Here is a 19,316-nt window from a genome sequence, read left to right as displayed (position 1 = left end):
GAATCCTTTTTCCAGGTTTTGATTCATATGATAATGTGGCACAAAGATTTTCTTATTTTCCCACTATGAAACTTCTAAGAATAATGAAACATGTACCAACAAAATGCCGAAAGTCATTCCTTATATTAGGAGTTAAATTGTATTTTGCTCTTTTACTAAAAAATAGTTAAATTATTCTATGTATGTTAGATTAAAGAGCAAACTGGTCATTTTGTTAAAATTTGATCAGTTTTACTGTTAAAAACTACTCTCTATATATCACCTTGAGGTACACATGGCATACTCATTAATATAATGTATAGAGATTAAATTGTCCATTTTTTAATAAAAGGGACAAATGTAATCGAACTCTAGTACAAAGACATTCATGATACTTTTACCCGTAGAGTCCTATGATATCTAGATTATATTCGATATTTATGTTTAATACATATTTAAACATAATTTTAGTTATAAGGTAAAAGTACCATGGAAACCCTTGTATTAGGAATCAAATTGCATTTTGCTTCTTCTAGTCAAAAAATAAACAAATTAGTCTATGTACGTTATATTAAAAAGTAAATTGGTCATTTTATTAAAAATTTAATCTATTTTTATTGCTAAAAATTGGTCTCTAGTTATGCCATGTGTATTTTTTAAAAAATAATCTCTATGTATCTGCTCTTTTTGACACAATGCCTAGAATTACCCATAATCCCTTCTCAACCCATAAATAGGAGGATAATGTGTTTCAGCGCACTTGAACCCACGTTCTCCTGCATTGACAATAGTGTCCCATACCAATCAAATTAAGACTTAATCAATGTAAAATACAATTTAACTCTCGATACTCCTAAAAAATATTGAAGTAACAATGCCAAATTCAATGTACAAACTAAAATCTCATTGGATTTTCTTGTTCAAAGTAGTAAAAAGGAATAACATTGCTAATCTTGACATCAATTCTTGGTTGTAGGAGCAGCAGAAATGTCAGATGTCCAAAATTGAGCAGACTTAACCTTTGAAACACTAGCCAAGACTTGTAATGGTGTCACCTCTCCAACAATTGTCACCTTCTTTGCTTCAAAATCTATGTTAAAGGATGTCACACCTAATCAAATCATTAAAACAAAGGTACCCAGATTATGAAAACCAAACACAAAAATATTAAAATAATTTTCAATTTATTATATTTTATTTTTAATTTTAAGAATTTAATTGTTCTAATTTTTATACTTAAAATGTAAATTTAATTAATTAAAGTTTATTGCATAGCTATGAAGTGAAGTAAATCATACATACCTTTCATTTTGGACAAATGTTTCCTCACTTTTCCTTCACAACCTTTGCAGTGTAATGACACCTTTAGAACCACAACCTGAAACCAAATTTTTTTTTAAAACAAATAAAAAAGGAAAGTTATTTCAATTAATTTGAATTTGAATTTAATATAATTGATTTGATTATCCATTCGATCTATAATTTGAATCTAAAATAATTAAAATTAAAATTAAATTAAATTAATTAAAAATTGTCAAAGATTTAAATCGATGAGATAACCCATCTAAAATAATAAAGACATTAGTTTCTATAGGTCGATCAAAAAGTAAATTGATCCTTCCTGTGAAAATTTTTATTCATTTGTACTATTAAAAATAGATGTGATGTGCTATGTATATATCATGTTGACTTATAAAGACCAGTTTTTAACAGTAAAAATAAATATAATTTTTAACAAAAGGATCAGATTAATCTTTAATGTCTAATTTGTCTATTCTTTTAAGTAGAGAAAGGAAAATGCAATCTAATTCTCTCAGGCCTCAAGATCCACTCAAAATCTAAAAGAGTTTGGGTAAAACTATTAATCTCGAAAAATGAATTTGGGCAAAAAAATTTGGCTTGTTTCAAGCCCGACCCAATCTATTTTAAGTTTATAATACTTTATATTATAAATTTTTTTATATATTATGTAATTTAGAATACATTAAAAAAGCAAACCTATATTAAGTATATAATACTAATCTAATGTAAACATTAAAATAAAAAAATTAATAAATAAAAAATATATAAAATTATTAAATGTTATAATATAATATTTTTTAAAATTTTAAAAAATTAACATGGACGAGTCTCAAATAGACTTAAGTTAATATTTTACAAATATGGATAATTTTTAAATAAAATTTTAAACTTTTAGGCCGATCCAAACTTAGACAAACATAAAACATATTACTATTATACTTAGACCCGATCCAAACCCACTACCAGCACCTCCGGACTCCATGCTACTTTACCCTCGAAATTATCTTTAACCAAAAAAAAACAACATAAACCCAAAATGAAGCGATCCGAACTAAATGTAAAATGGAAGAGAGGCGGGAAACCTGGTGTGCAGAGGGTTTTGAAACAATGGGTTGATCTTGTTTTATAGACAGAATCTTGTTATTACCCGCATCTGCAGCAGCATCTTTAATGTCAGAAGAAATGCTTTTCCTTGTAAAAATATCCATTGCCTTCAATGAGCTCTTCTTCTTCTTGAAATCATTAGCTGAAACTGAAACTGTATTATTTGAACACCATTTGTCATGGTTCTTAAGCAAATGATAAGGCAAAGGATTGATCGGCGGCGGGTGAGCGGTGCAAGGCAGGGTTTTGGTGAATCTTTTGGAGGCGACGGTGGTGGGGTTTTGGCCACCGGCGGTGGCTGAGACTTGGTCTATGCTTAAACATATGGCTGTTGAAGCTTGGGATGCACACAATATATTCATTCCTTTCATTTTTCTTTTTTGTTTGGGTAACAATGAAGGATAACTAATGGCTTAGAGAATATGTGATGGAAGAGAAAAACAGAGCAATTTCCTAAAGAACAGTTGGTTTTTCATGCTTCAAGTTCTTGATTTATTGCAAGAGAGAGAGAGGGGAGAATGTCTAAATTATGAATTCCATTCTTTTACTTTATACAAATTGATAAGTTAGTCCCTCTATTTTAATTTATTGGAATTTAGTCCTCAAGTTAGTCTAGTTATTGGTAAGACATGAACATGGACTGCTGATTTCTCGTAAATAAATTGTTGAATTGTGGATTTTCAGGAAATGATAATGTTTAACAATATAACCTAATAGAACTCATTTTTCGATTTTCATAAGATGGTCAAATTTTGACAATTTAAACTAGAGAGGCTGATTTCTCGAAAGATTAATTTCGTAATTAAATCATCATTGATACGTATCAATATCAAAATGTGACATTTCAGCCTTAAATCGATGTTTGTTTTACGGTCCATAGAGATTACTCTTTTGGGAGGAGGGTTATGACTATCCATCCAAATAATATCATCTATTTGAACCCGAATGTATAATGTGTTTTACCAGTATACCAACATCTATTAGTATTTACTATAAAATTTTGATGTGTTGAACTAATTTCAAAATCTTTTTGTGTTAACTATTTTTATTTTTTAAATTACATTTAAAAACAAAATATAGTTGTTGGAATTAATTAATAATTTCAAAACTTGTGATTATAATTGAAGTGTATTTGTGAATATATATAATAAATTATAAACACGAATACATATAAACTCAAAAGAACACATGGGAATGATTATGATTATGATAATGATAGTTTGAACATTAATATCATTATAGGTTCTTATTATATCTGTTTTTTTATATAATATCTAAAATTACATGTAGTCCCTTCTTAACCCTTAAAAAAGAGGATAATACGCTTCAGCGCACTCGAATTCACATCCTTCTATATTGACAGCAATATCTACATCAATCGAGCTAATACTCAATCAGCGATAATGATAGAATAATTAATTAGAGATATAATTAATAATGACAAAAAAAAGAGTATTGGGGACAGCAAAGCGATGGATCACGAGACATATACATATGGAACAATGCATGGGCTGAGTTAAATAAAACATAAAAAGTTTCAGCGTTTTCGATTGAAGACATAACTGTTTGGTGCGTCGGTCAGGTGGGGGATGCCCTCTTCACACCATATCAGACACTCCAACGGTTAATTTATCACCACCCACCTTCCTATTTTTATTATTAAGGTTTATACTAAGAAGATCATTGTTTATAAATAAAACAATTAATTAAATATTGAGATTCGAGTTTAACATATGATTTGGATTCGGAATTATTTATTCAATTAAAGACTTTATTTTGTTTTTGAACAATTTCATTAAAAATTTTGATCATATCTGTTCTTTTTGATACAATGCTGAAAATTATTCATAGCCTATCCTTAGCCCATACTTATTGACACAATGCTTTGAAATACCCATAGCCCCTCCCCAACCCATAAATAGAAGGATAATGCGATTCAACGCACTAAACTATTAAAAACAGTCACTTTTGTTTGTCTCAGATTACATTTTAGTCACTTATGTTTGAAATATTATGTTTTAGTCATTTACGTTATCGTTTTGTTACGAAGTGGTCACTCCACCATTAAGCCCCATTACCTCCCTAATGGCAGCAATCCAAATTAAATTTATTTAATTAAAAATATATTTTTATCCCAGCAACTGAAAATCCAAGTTGGCGTTTAAAACCTATTTGGACTACCGTTAGGGAAGTAACGGAGTTTAAAGGTAGAATGACCACTTCGTAACAACATAATAACATAAATAACTAAAACGTAACATTTCAAATATAAGTGACTAAAATGTAATCTGAAACAAACAAAAACGACTATTTTTGTAGTTTACCCTTATTGAATTAATGGCACGGACCGTTATATTTAATGTCAAACGAGAAGTTCTATTACTATAAGAAATTGATTAAATTAATTCTTTTAATATTAAAAAATTATCATTTCTTGTTTAACAAAATTAATAAATAGATTTCAAAGATGGATTGTATTGAACATATGAATAATTTCGAGTTTAAATTGTTTTAGAATCGACAATAATAAATTTTAAGAGAAATATCATAAATTCACAAATCATTTGAGATTGAAAATATCGTATTTTAGGGTGCAAAAATTCTAATTATTAACAAATAATTAGGTAGAAAAAGAAAAGAAAAACTAATTATTATTTAACTACACAATGTAGATGTGAACAATAGGAGCTGATTATCATAAAAGGAAAGAACAACATATCTTCCTATATAGAGGCTCAAACAAACAGCTAAATTTTCCAGGTAATGCAGAACAAAGATCATAATAATCATAGTAATAATAATAATGAAATGAATTGGCAAAAATACAGCTGCAGTTCACACTATACATACTTGTTTCCCGTATCTGTTCGTTTTTCGGTTTAAGCTCCCTTTCCTTCATCTTCATTCAAAATACGATTCCGGAAATCGTTCACCATAAGGGGTAACCCTTCTCTTAGGGGTATTTTTGGCTCCCAGTTCAGCAGCTCCTTTGCTTTGCTGATGTCCGGTTTCCTCATATGTGGATCGTCCGCGGTATTTGGTTTATATTCTATCGTTGCACTTGGATCGATCGTGTCTTTGACGACCTGAAGTGAATTTGGAAGGCTTTAATGAATTGTAAGATTCACTTAGTTAATGAAAAGTAAGTTGGGTTCAGAAAGACAAACCTCCGCTAATTCGAGCATGGTGAATTCTCCCGGATTGCCGAGATTAAAAGGTCCTATGTGCTCCCCTTCCATTAAAGCAACGAGTCCATCAACCTGTTATTCACGAAGGTACGAAAGTTTCTTCAAATTGTATTATACATATATTCTTTCAACTTCACAATACTCGAACAAATACCGATAGAAGTCACCAAGAAAACAGCAGTGTACCAAAAGAAGTTATGATAATAAACAGGTAGACATACCAAATCAGAAACATATTGGAAGCTTCGTGTTTGTTTCCCATCACCATAAACAGTCATCGGTTGCTTCCGAATGGCCTGTGATACAAAACAACAGTTGTTACAAAATGTTAAATGATTCAAATCTTAACCAAATCCTACACATGAACGCCAAAATTTATTAGAATGATGAATCAACCTGAGCAACAAAATTGCTAACAACACGTCCATCATCCAAGCACATGCGAGGGCCATAAGTGTTGAAAATACGAGCAATTCGCACCTGCAACCACCAAGTATAACCATTTGAGCGTCGTGGGTACGGTATCTTTCAATTATCATGTGACCTGTTTTATCTCCTTTCGAAGCACTATGGCCGATTTATGGATCTATAAACCAATTAATCCATCACAAGTTCTTTCGCCCTTGTTGAGTAACACGTCACAATAGTCCAAGTTATAACATTAGATCAGGCTATGCTAAATCGTAACTCGACTGTCAATGCCATGGGATTATTAAAAGCATACCCTATTATCTTGTACACAATTCAAGCATCCCCACATGGTTCATAGTTCAACTACAAGTAAATATACGAAAAAACATACCTCAACACCGTCACCTCGATGATAATCCATGGTTAAGGTTTCAGCAGTCCTTTTTCCTTCATCGTAGCAACTCCTCTCACCTAATCACAATAACATTACACAATGTAACCACAAAGAAGATTCAGCAACCAAAACAGAAAAACTTGTTGCGCTTTTATAAGCTCCTCACCGATTGGATTAACATTTCCCCAATAGGTTTCTTTCTGAGGATGCTGAAGGGGATCACCGTAAACCTCACTCGTGCTCGTAAGCAAAAACCTGGCCCCAACTCTCTTTGCAAGCCCCAACATGTTAAGAGTACCCATCACATTTGTCTTGTAACTTCACCAAGTTAAGGATCTCAAATAAACATAATTCAACCAATAACAAAAACCCATTAACTCGAATGGTTTCGTTAAACATAAAAGCTAAAGAAAAACACCAAAATCTACTGTGAATTCGATAGAAAAACCACTAATTTTACACTCTTTACAAGCCCCAACATATTAATAGTACCCATCACATTTTTCTTGTAATCTCACCAAGGTAAGGATCTCAAATAAGCAATAATTCAAACAATAACAAAAACCCATCAATTTGAACCATTTTGTTAAACATAAAATCTAAAGAAAAACCCCAAAACCTAATACATATTCAATACAAAAAACCATTAAATTCACACTCTTTGCAAGCCCCAACATATCAATAGTACCCATCACATTTTTCTTGTAATCTCACTAAGTTAAAGATCTCAAATAAGCATAATTCAATAAAAAACAAAAACCCATTAACTCGAATAGTATTGTTAAACATAAAATCTAAAGAAAAAAAACAAAAACTAACGCAAAATTTACACAAAACCCCATTAATTTCACTCTCTTTGCAAGCCTCAACATATTAAGAGTCCCATCACAAATTTCTTGTAATGTCACCAAGTTAATGATCTTAAATAAGCATAATTCAATAAAAAACAAAACCCATTCTATCAAATAACATAAACTACCATAGAAGTGTAAAGAAAAAAACCAAAAACTAATGCAAAACTGACACAAAACCCCATTAATTTTAGTCTCTTTGCAAGCTTCAACATATTAAGGTTACCCATGACAAGTTTCTTGTAATCCCACCAAGTTAAAGATCTAAAATAAGCATATTCAATGGAAAACAAAAACCCATTCAATCAAATAACATAAACAATCATAGAAATCTAAAGAAAAATAACAAAAACTAATGCGAAATTGAAATAAATTATAGTAAAAAAGGATATGATGGTCTTAACGGGATTATATTTATAATGAACCGGTGAAGCAGGGCAAGCTAAATGATAGATCTGATCTACTTCCAAGAGAATCGGTTCAACGACGTCATGTCGAATCAATTCGAACCTCGGATTCCCAAAAAGATGAACCACGTTTTCTTTCCTCCCAGTGAAGAAATTATCGATAACAATCACTTCATCGCCTCTTCCAATTAGCTTATCAACGAGGTGACTACCGACAAACCCAGCACCACCGGTGACGACGATCCTCATCCTCCGTCGACCGATCCCGACGGGAACACGACCCATTTTGCCATGAATAGGATTCTGATTGGAAACGGAGAACTCTTGGGTGTGGGAAACGACGTTGTTAGAGAAAGATTTGGGGATCGAAGGGTGAGTCTCGGTTGGGCCTAAACGAGAGAGAGTTGGTTGGAGGATGAAGAAAGTAGAACCGATTAAAATGCCGATGAAGATGAACAAAAGGCGTTGTTCTTTGAAGAGATAGTTAATGGATCTAGGGAGAGATCTGGGGTGTTTTAAGGATTTGGGTGAGTAAGGAGGAGTTTGAGGTATTAAGATCTCTTCATCTCGCCTATGGTTAATGCTTGATTGCTTGTGTAACTGTTTCATGGCTTAAAATTTCTGGGTTTTTCCCCTTTTTGTGTGGGAATTTGAATGAATGAAGTAAAAATATGTTTTTCCTTTCAGCTATTGAGTTTGAAGAACTGAAGCTGAAGTTCAAAGAGGGAAAGCTGAAACACCTTTCAATTCATCGTTTTTTTCAGCCAAAAATAAAAAGTGAAAAAAAAAAAAAGCTTGAGATTGAAGGAAGGAGATGAGAGAGATGAAAGGAAGTTTTTTTTTTTTTAATTTTAATTTAGAAGTATTAATCATAGAGAGAAATAGAGTAATTTGGAAGATAATTTGATTAAGGATAATCATATGAGTTAGAAAAATGCTATTTAAATTTTTCTAAAATATATAAAATTATTGAAAATATAAATATTCTTTCATGTAGGAGGTTTGAATGTAGTGAGTTTGAGTTTTTGAAATATATTATCTTTTAGTTTTAAGTATTGTATAAAAAATAAATATAATTAGAACTTATAATGATTTTTTATTTTTTCATTAAATTGGTATCTAGTTATCAAAATTTGTTCAAATCAATTTGAGATAAATTAATTAGAGAATTTCAACATGTGGATTATTGGTCAAAAGTTTAAGGTTTATGTGCCGATTGAGTCTTAATTTGACTGCCATAAATATTGTTACCAATATAGAAGGAGGTAGATTCGAATGTGCTAAAACGTATTATCTTTTTATTTAAAGGTTGGAGATTATGTCAATAGTCTTATCAAAATAATATTGTAAAGAGATTACCAAACTAAGCATAGAAGAAAAACCCTTTGATTATGTAACTTTGGGTTAAAAAGGTGAGCCCAAATTAAGAAATTTCAAAGCTACAAAATCAAGCCCTTTTAATGTATGGGTATGGACCTCCTTAATCCAATTAAATTTTTTTGATAGAATAATAAAATTATTTTTATTGGCAAAGGAGGGACTAATTTATATGGGTATTAATATAACAATATTTAATGTAAAAATATTATAGAGGTTTTTGTACTAAAAGTCATATTATATTTTGCTTTCTCTAATTAAAAGAAAAGTAAATTAGTCTTTTTATGTTAGATCAAAGAATAAATTAGTCATTCTGTTAAAATCTCGTCCATTTTCATTATTAAAAATTGGTTCTTATACGTTAGCATGAGGTACACATGACCAATTATTTTGTCAGTGATGCCAGTTTTTAATAGTAGAAATGAATGAATTTTTTAACAAAAAAAGGACCAGATTGCTCTTTGATCTAACGTACACGAACAATTTGCTCTTTTTTTAAGTCGAGAGGGCAAAATGCAATATGACTCCTAGTACAGAAGCCTCCATGGTACTTTTACCCAATATTTAACGGATTTTGGATCAAAATTTTATAATTTTCTTTGAATTAAAATATTACCATAACCAACAAGTATTGGGTGCAATGATAAGACACATTACATTCTCAAGGAGAGACAAGTTCAAACCTTGGAGATAATATTGTTAGGAGGGCAACCATAAAATGGATACGAAGAATACCAAAAAAAAAAAGTTTTACCATAAGTTTAGGAGTAAATTAGTTTTTTCTTGAGGGCAAAGTTAAAAATTCTATTAGGGGTCAAGATATAATTACCAATTTTTATGGGGTTAAAACCAAATTTTTTTGTTAAAAGGACCTAGATTGAAAATTTATTTTATTTTTATTTTTATTTTTAGGAGAGATCAAAATTCAATTTTTTAGCCCTTGTATTCAATAGTCTTCATATTATAAAAATTATAATTTAGTCATTGTAAGCAAAATAACATTGAATTAAAAAAAGTTGATTTGTCGTGCTTTAAAATGTCGAATTTTGAAATAATTAACCATTAATTATTTATATTTTTAAAAATTAGAATGTGAACGAACATCACAGTGTGTATATATATATATCATCAGTTCATCACTAATATGTCACTAAACTACAATGGAAATTCATCATGGTCCTCAAATCAACAACAACGCGTGAGAATATGTGAAAAAAACCCCCAAATTTTCCATTGGAACATTTTTTCAAACACCTGTCGTACTTGTTTTTGCAAGTAAAAATCAACAATATCAAGCACGTCGAGCTGTTAAAACTCTTAACCAATGTAAACACATCAAGTCTCTGTTTTGTTTTTTGTTCTTTAGTCATTCAAAGAAAAAAAAACAAAAATGGGAATTTGGTACGGAATTACTATCTATTCAACGTTGAATCATAATCTTCTTCACCTTCTTCTTTGTTCTTCTTCATTTTTCAGACAGTTGGGTGATGCATGATTGTTGCAACTTGCTTTGTTTTATTTCTTGTTGCGGCAGCTGGTGTTGTGGAACTCGTTGTCCGGGACATTTTTCCTTTGGCTTTGCATGGACAATTGGGGCGGCAGCCGCCATTATTGTCACCTTAAAAATATACAAATACCAACAACTTATATAATATATATATATGGCTAAATTAGCGAGATATGCTGAAAATAGAAGTTAAATGGTTAGATAAGTTGTTTTTGGAGAGAGAATGTACGAGAATGAGTCTAATTGGATGAGTTTTTCTATTGACATGTAAGAAAAAGCTGGACATGTATAAAAGAAAGTATTTTTAGTTGGACGCGTTTTTACACGCTTTCTAAAAAAACGACATATTTCCATATAAAAAAGAGTGCCTATTTGGCTAATTAACTTTATTTTTCGGCATATTAAGCTAATTTAGCCTATATATACACTAGGTTGAAAAAAATATGTATAAAAAAAGCAAATAAAATTTTGGTTGAAACGGTAAAACTAAAATGTTAAAGATGCTGGTTTGGGTTGGGTTTAAATCCATGCATATTTTACTTGATTTTATGTAAAATATATAAAAAAACTAGTAGTATATTTGTTATTGTGAAATAGAGATAAATATCGAAACTATACCTAAACTTTGATTCAATGTGTAATGTCATACATAAATTTTAATTTTGTACAATTTTATACATGGATTTTTTATTTGATTATATTTTCATAAATTACTGACATTGTCGAATTAGCACCATTTTACGTTGATATATTGCATACACAAATATTTATATTAATTCGATATGAAAATAAATGTTTGTATTCAGTTCTTTAAATGTGTACAATTGAATCAAAATCAAAGTTTCATGTATCCATATGAACCATTATTCAAGTTTCATGTGTATAATTGCACCAAATCAAATTTCATGTATCAAATTACACATTTGACCAAAGTTCATGTATAGATTTGATATTATCCCTTTGAAAATGGTAATTTTTAACGAAGTTGGAATATGGTTGATGGATAACACGAACTTAACCGGTGACTTAATATAGAGTATAGAAGTATATATACACCTAGGATGAAGCTAAAAGATTTAACTTTTAAAAGATTAAAATTTGAATTATTAATTTTGGGAGAGTCAATTTTTTATTATTATTTAAACAACAAGTAGAAAGTTTAAAGTGAAAGATTTAATTTTTGGAATGGGCTAAAAAGAAATTTTCCCATTTAATTAAGGGAGCCATGTCTACCCTTAACTTCCTTTGTATATAACTTAGAATTCATTAGTTAGGTTGGATTTAGGCTTAGTTTAAACATGATATTATCACATTTTGTACTTGTCAAAGTCCAGTCCGATTTGAAATATGGGTCTAAAATGTTGCCTAAATTCGCCTATATTTGTAAATGGTTAATCCAAGCTCATTTTAGGCTCGCCCATGTTATTTAAAAAAAATTAAAAATATTTATATTTATTTTAATTTAATATTTGATAATTGTATATATTTTTATTTATTATAGTTTTATATATAGTCATCTTAATTTTTAATGGTTAAATTATAGTAGTATTATATACATATATTTAATTTTCATGTGTTATAAATTACATAACATATAAAAACAACATAATATAAAACATCACAAATTTGAATAATGGGCCGAGCCAGGCTGGTTCAGGCACTGGATTTTTTTATCTAAGCCTTTTTTTCGAGCCTAATATTTTTATCTAAACCCTCCCAAATTTTGAGCGGGCCTTCGAATCTGAACGAATACCCCGGTCTAAGTCTAATATAACTTTTAACTTCTTTTGATTCCTTCAAACATCTAAAATTTAATTTATTATTTACAAAAGAATAATAAAATTATATTTTGAAGTGTTAAAAATTTATAATTTGACCCTTAAATATAATTCCTAACTTCACCTATAAAAAAATATTATATGGATGAAAAGATAAGAAAATGTCAAAATTATAACAAAAAAAAGTTAGCAATTTTGAAAAGGAAAAGAGTATTAGACGACACCTATCAATTAGGGTTTATTAATAAATTTTTAATATATTTGTTTGCGATAATTGTTTTAAGGATAAATTATGATAGTTATTCTCATAAATTATTTGAATTTGGTTCGGTCATTGTTGAGTTGAGTTCAAGCTTAAGCAGCGTGCAAGTTTAATTTAACCTTTTATTTATAATATATTTATAATATTTTATTAATTTTTTTTATAATAATACGGTTTGAGCTTAGACCTATTCAAGTTGGGATGTCGAGCTAGAGCTTCTTCCAATGGCTCTAATGTCATACGCAAGTATACAAATAGGAAAACAAACTTAATCGAGCTAAACTCGAATACATTAATTCATTTTTGTGTTGAGATGTTGAGCTTTTATAATAATATTCCAGGTTTTCAAAATCAAATTCAAACTCGAAATTCTCACTAGCTTGTTGAGTATTTATGTTGTCCTTTGAAATGATTCATTCTCACATATATTTAAGATACGGTCTATTGATGTGACGTGCTAAGGGTAATTAGGTGTCATGCATGGTGACACGTTACTTTCCCTAGAGATTACACATGCCTTAGATGCTCGCTCCAGAGGATTATGGGTGAATAGGTGATACCATGCAAGTGGTAGACACTCATAACAGACGTACTCTTGGGGATATCGTCAAATTGGTAGGTCATTAGGTTGACATACGTGTTAGGTGTTTTACATTACTATATAACAAAGCTCAGCTCGATTGAATTACAACCCTAATTAACAGACGTACTCTTGGGGATATTGTCAAGTTGGTAGGTGTTAACTTGACATACGTGTTAGGTGTTTTATATTACTATATAACAAAGCTCAACTCGATTGGGTTACAACCCTAACATAAACTATCGTTCAATTTTGGCCATTGACTATGGAAGAAGAGTGTTCTACAACTAAAAACCATGACAAATTAAGAGCAAAACATACAAAAGTTGCATTCGAGGACCAAATAATTGTCTAGTTTAGTCGTGGAAATACACTCATGCATGTATGAAACTGTCTAATCAGATACATGTATGTATAGATATATAGATATATAGATATATAAGTAGACGTCTTTGTCAAGTGATCTCATTGCAAGTACCAAGTTGGATTTTGGTGTACGGCGTCGAAGAATTTGTGTGTTTTACGCAAAAACACTAATAGCGTGTTGGAATTTGTGTGTCTTACGACGTTGTTTGCCATCTTTTCTTTTTACGACAAATGCATGTACGGAGTGAATATAGATGCCAACACGGTGGGATGGGGACAGGGACGAAACCGAAAGTTTAATTCTAGGGAGTTAAAAATAAATTATAGAATTTTAAAGAAGTAAAATTATAATTTTATTTTTGTATATGCTTGTTATTTTAGAATTTTAAAAGGGTTAAACTGAAAATATTTCATCTTTGAAGAGGTTAAAGTGTATTTTTTTATCATTAAAATTGATCCCTGTCAAATATGAGAGTGAGTAACTAAAGATAATTAATCATAATGTTAATGTTTTTCGCCAATTGTACATGTTTTTTATCCTTTAAAGTTTAAACTTGTTTTTGTCAATTTGATCTCAATTTAACAAATTTAGCTCGCAACATTTATGCATCCTGTCAACTTGGTCCTGATTTAACAAATTTAACATATAAGATTTACACATTTTGCCAATATTTATACAAGATATGTAGACACCGAAAGCTAAATTTGTTATTATACCAATCAAAATTAGTTACAATTGATAGAAAATATTAACGTCGTGATTAATTGTTTTATTTGCTCACTTTCAAATTAATAGGAATAAATTTGCTCCAATTTTTTAAGAATGACCAATTTACTCATTTCTTAAATTGATAGACATAGAAAAATGTATTTACCAATAATATTCAATTGGCTAAAAATTCAATAAGTTACACAAAAGAAATACAACTCCACTTCCTACCAAACATGATGATTGTTATACTATACGTTCATAATGACAGTAAGAATGGTCGCAAAGTAATAAGAAAGAAAAATAAGAACATATAGATTTTATGTGAAAAATCCTTATCGGGAAAAACTATGGGCAAATGAGGAGAAATTAACTAATGTTGAAAAACAACAATACAAGAGAGAGAGAGAGAGAGAGAGAGAGAGAGAGAGAGAGAGAGAGAGAGAGAGAGAGAGAGAGAGAGAGAGAGAGAGAGAGAGAGAGAGAGAGAGAGAGAGGGAGAGAGAGAGAGAGGAGAGAGGGAGAGAGAGAGAGAGAGAGAGGGAGAGAGAGAGGGGTAAATAATCTCTGTTATTGACTATTGATGAAGGGCTATCTTCTACGACAAGGACATGAGCTTAAGTTGATTTACTTTTGTGGTGCCGGTGTGTCTTATGTAAGATTGTTGCTAATTGATACTTGAACTGAGTATTTATATATTGTTTTCCACCATTAAAATGTTATGATACAGTTGATTCAATTTTAATTTGATTGATATGAGCATTGTTGTCAATGCAGGGAGATATGAGTTCGAGTACGCTGTAGCGCATTATCCTCTTATTTAGGGGTTGGGAAGGGGTTAAAGGTAATTTTAGGTATTGTATTAAAACGAACAGATATGATCAGAATTTATAATAAGATCATTCAAAAGAAAAGGTTATACTAACTAATTTGAGGTTAAAATGCAAAATAAAATGATTTTTTTTAGCTAAGCTCAAAATTTGTTGACCAAAATTCAATTCAAGTTGGATTAAGTATTATAATAGAAGCTCGAGTTGGACTCAAGTAAACGAAATCATTATAATTTGATTCGATTTAAGTTTGAGTTTGAATTCATTTTATATACAAAATTTTTATATTTAAATAACAAAATTAGAGTTCCTTTTAAAGAATAAGGTTTGGGTTTTAATTAAGTGTATATATTAAAGGTAACGCAGCAAATTAAAACTATTATAAATACTAGAAATTCTATCACACACGACGTGTTGTGGAAACCACAAATTTTAAAGATAAATGTGTGCTTAAAATAACATATAATAAATAATAAAACGTAAGGTTTTGAAACTAATAATAATAACAACAACAACAACAACACATGCATATGTACGAAATTAAAAAAAAAGTTTAACTTGTGAGTAAAAGAAATTTGAAATGGGAAAACACATTGTATTAAGAATATTAAATTCATTCAAATTGTTAATTATGGAATTGTCTTTTTCAATAGCAAGCCAAAAAGTTATCAAGTTAGCGAAAAAATTCAATATTGAAATTTAATATTTTAAAATTAAATATCGAGTTAACTTATGACTTCAACGCAATCCGTGACACTATCTATACACACAAATTTGGTGAGAGAAAATATTTTATGTTAAAAGTTATTTTTTTAAGTTTACTCAATACTTATTATTGATGTAGTGGTAAATAATTTGTTTATAAATCCATTAAACTTTATAAATTCATGTTCAATCCCTAGACATGTTAATTTTAGTTTTTATTTAAGAGCTATATAAAAGTATGAGAAGACAAAAGACCATCAAAATAATAATAGTAATCATTTAATAAAAGGTCATAATGGTTATTTCCTAATTGAATTGATATTCGGTTAATCCGTGACATCAACTCAGCTAGAAGTTTTATTAATAGTATAGATATTATAAACAAAAAGTTTGATTAAGTTCAATAATTGCTTGGATCAAGTATTAGGGTACTTGAACTTACTTTGCTGGTTTGAATCAAATTAACCTCATCATAGGTTGTTATCATATTTACTCTTTCTGATACAATGTCTAAAACTATCCATAGCCCCTCTCTAATCCTTAAATAGAAAGATAATGAGCTTTGAACTCAAACCCATATTAACTATGACCGACAAAAAATTATTCATGTAGCGATTGGATGATGGAAAGTAATTATTTTCTTGGAAATGTAATCAATTGAAACGTAATTCCAACGTGTGGTATGTCAAAATTTATTTACTTTCATTGAAATCTAACTTTCTCTTGGAAGTTACTTTCCCATGAACATGACAATGTAGTTTCCATGATAAAACGTGGGTATTAGTCTATTAAGTCTCCTTCCTCCTACTTAATTTTCTTTATTATTTCAACAGATTCTTCACAAGTAGGTTTTTTTTTCTCTAATTTTATTTTTTATATGCATATTTAATCATCTATATAGTATGTCGTTTACATATTATATTTATTTTCTATTGTTTTTCACTCTTTTCTTTTCGATATATTATATTTATTTTATATAGTATTCATGAATATTTAAGTTTACTATAAAAATTAAATACATGAATATATATTATATTTTATTTAATAAGGGTAAATTCATAAATTATTATTATATTATTAGGAAAATACTTAGTGAACCAAACGAGATAATGTAACTTCCCTGGAATTTTAATCAATATTTTCCAATGCATGCCAAACGTTGTAACGCAATTTTCTTGACAGTCACATTCCCAATAATCACATTCTATTAAAATCATGAGAAAGTACCAAGCATTACCTTAGAGTTTTACCATTTATTTGCCTTATTTAATATTTTTTATTGATGCTAGTTCTTGAATTATACATTGATAGTTAATTAAATTAATCTAAATTCATATTTTTTGACATTGTAATTTTTTTTGTTGTTGTTGTTGAATTACAAGAGGGGGTAAAGTGCTGGCAACAACACGATTAGCGCGATTCGAATTCAGGCTACACTTGAGGTGATGAACACCCTAACCATCAGGTCAATACACGAGTTTCTTTTACTGTAAATTTTAGAAGTGATGATGTAAAAGAAATAAATTCACCAATCTACTGCAAATCAAAGTTTCATTTTAATTACAAATTAAGAAGAAATTTATTACCAGTTTTGAAGTTTTCAACAATTTTTTTATTATTTAATTGCACTTCTAGAGGTATATCACTTCTATTATTCTAATGTGTACCAACTTTGATTTTTATGTGTATATATATAATTTAGAATTTAATTTAATTTTATAAATTACTAATATTGTTATTAATATGACATCATTTTAGCTTCACTCATTTTATGCATAAATAATTAAATTTATTCGATATAAAAATAATTATATTTATTTTTGAATTCATGCTATTAAATTGATAAAATTAAAGTTTAATATTCACAAATTGCAATTGATATGAAATTTTACATATTATATTTCATATTGATCAATCAATGTTCATATGTAATTTTTAGATTTGGATAATTATTTAATACACAAAGGAGTTTTCTAACATCATAAGCAAGATTAAGAAGCCACCATATAATATTTAAAAATAATAAATAAATAGGAAATTTGGCGGGTTTTTAATCCCGCTTGTGGAGTTCAAAAAAGTTATCCTTTAAATTTTTAGAATAATATTTGGTATATTGCCAGTGAAGTTTTTAGACTCTACAAGTAAGGTCAAGGGGTTGACAAGTGTCCTATAGGAGCATAGTAAAATATTTAAAAAAAGAGACACAACAATTTCTTAAAGTTGTTTATGGAATGAAAAAGTACAATGGCGATGTACCAAATCCTAACCCTTATATAGGGGTGTTCAAACTTTGGTTAAAACCGAATTAACCGACCGAACCAATCTAATTCGATTAATCGGTTGGTTAACCGATCTAGTTCGGTCGGAAGTCGGTTAAAGGTTTCTTGAAATTTCAATTAACAATTAATTCGGTTCGAAATCAGGTAATTAACCGAACTTAATAAATATTATTATTATTATTATATGTATTAGACTATTACTAAATTGGTTAATTCAGTCAAATAAACATTATCAATTTATGTTTTATACTTGTTTTAACAAAAAAAAAATGAAACATTTAAATTTCGGTTAACCAACTGAATTAACCGAAATCTTTCGGTTCGGTTATTTTTTTAAAAAAAATTTGGTGCGGTTAACGGTTAAAGGATTAAAAAGTTCAGTTAATTCGATTACTACTAGTTTGGTTCGATCAACCATTCAATTAACCATTTGAACACCCGTATCTTTATATTTATACCTATATAAAAGATAATATAAATTTTAAATAGAAATATAATAAGTGAACTTAAATTCAAGTCTTTGTGATTGTTATAAATAAGAAAATAAATTATAAAATATAGTGAGATGGAGGTTGACTGGGTAAATTATTCATTGCCGCAAATCAAATCCGTCGTCACAGTCATCGCCGGTAAAACCGGTATATAAAAATGTAAATGACTAAAATGTCGTGATTACTTTTTCGTCAGATATGTGCCGATGCTAATAAATAAAATGACGACTAAGCCTTTAATTTGTTGCCATTTTTCATGGGTTCATGGAAGCAAAAACAAGGCAATCTAGAGGTCAAAAGCCATGCCTCGCCCAGTCTCTCTCTACAGGCTCCTCAGTCCTCACAACGTATTAATTATTTCTATAGACAAAGTTTATTGTATCGGACAACAGATCCTTTTTTTTTTTATTATAAAAATTATTGCTATTAATATATTAATATCTGTTTGTTTTGGTATATCGTTTTAGGTATATTAATAATTTTTAAAAGCATATTTAATATATAAAATATTCATGTTTTAATTGATGCACGATGTTAGGAAGTAAAAATTTAAATTATTCATGCATTAGCCGGTGCACGATGTTCCAATTCAGAGGCGAAGCTAGAATAATTTTTTAGGGGCGAATGAAATTTTAATTTTTTATAGTCTATATCTTTATAATTTTTAAAAGATTAAATAGGATTTTTATAATTTTAGGAGGGGCCAAAGTACGATTTTACCTTTATTAATTTAAAATTTTAAAAAAATCTAGAGGGCCTAAATGGTAATTTTTCATTTAGGGAGGACCAAGGCCCA

The 19,316-nt window shown here is 29.4% G+C and overlaps 2 protein-coding genes across 2 annotated transcripts; both read right to left on the bottom strand.

Annotated features, from left to right (window-relative positions):
* Positions 1 to 788: 788 nt before the first annotated feature.
* Positions 789 to 3,054, bottom strand: LOC105786468 (protein SODIUM POTASSIUM ROOT DEFECTIVE 3). The gene is made up of 3 exons (XM_012612921.2): positions 2,364 to 3,054; positions 1,282 to 1,357; positions 789 to 1,090 (listed from the first exon to the last, which is right to left on the bottom strand). Exons 1-3 carry the CDS (start codon positions 2,754 to 2,756, stop codon positions 939 to 941), a joined length of 621 nt encoding a protein of 206 aa, XP_012468375.1. The 5' UTR covers positions 2,757 to 3,054; the 3' UTR covers positions 789 to 938.
* A 1,965-nt stretch (positions 3,055 to 5,019) lies between these two features.
* LOC105786462 (UDP-glucuronic acid decarboxylase 1) lies at positions 5,020 to 8,500 on the bottom strand. The gene is made up of 7 exons (XM_052620639.1): positions 7,617 to 8,500; positions 6,545 to 6,687; positions 6,376 to 6,455; positions 5,970 to 6,053; positions 5,795 to 5,869; positions 5,553 to 5,645; positions 5,020 to 5,471 (listed from the first exon to the last, which is right to left on the bottom strand). The coding sequence occupies exons 1-7, from the start codon at positions 8,243 to 8,245 to the stop codon at positions 5,265 to 5,267; spliced, it is 1,311 nt and encodes a 436-aa protein (XP_052476599.1). The 5' UTR covers positions 8,246 to 8,500; the 3' UTR covers positions 5,020 to 5,264.
* Positions 8,501 to 19,316: the final 10,816 nt, after the last annotated feature.

This window comes from Gossypium raimondii, chromosome 1 (assembly GCF_025698545.1).
Source record: "Gossypium raimondii isolate GPD5lz chromosome 1, ASM2569854v1, whole genome shotgun sequence".
Lineage (NCBI taxonomy): Eukaryota > Viridiplantae > Streptophyta > Magnoliopsida > Malvales > Malvaceae > Gossypium > Gossypium raimondii.
This window is presented reverse-complemented; position numbering and strand designations above follow the sequence as displayed.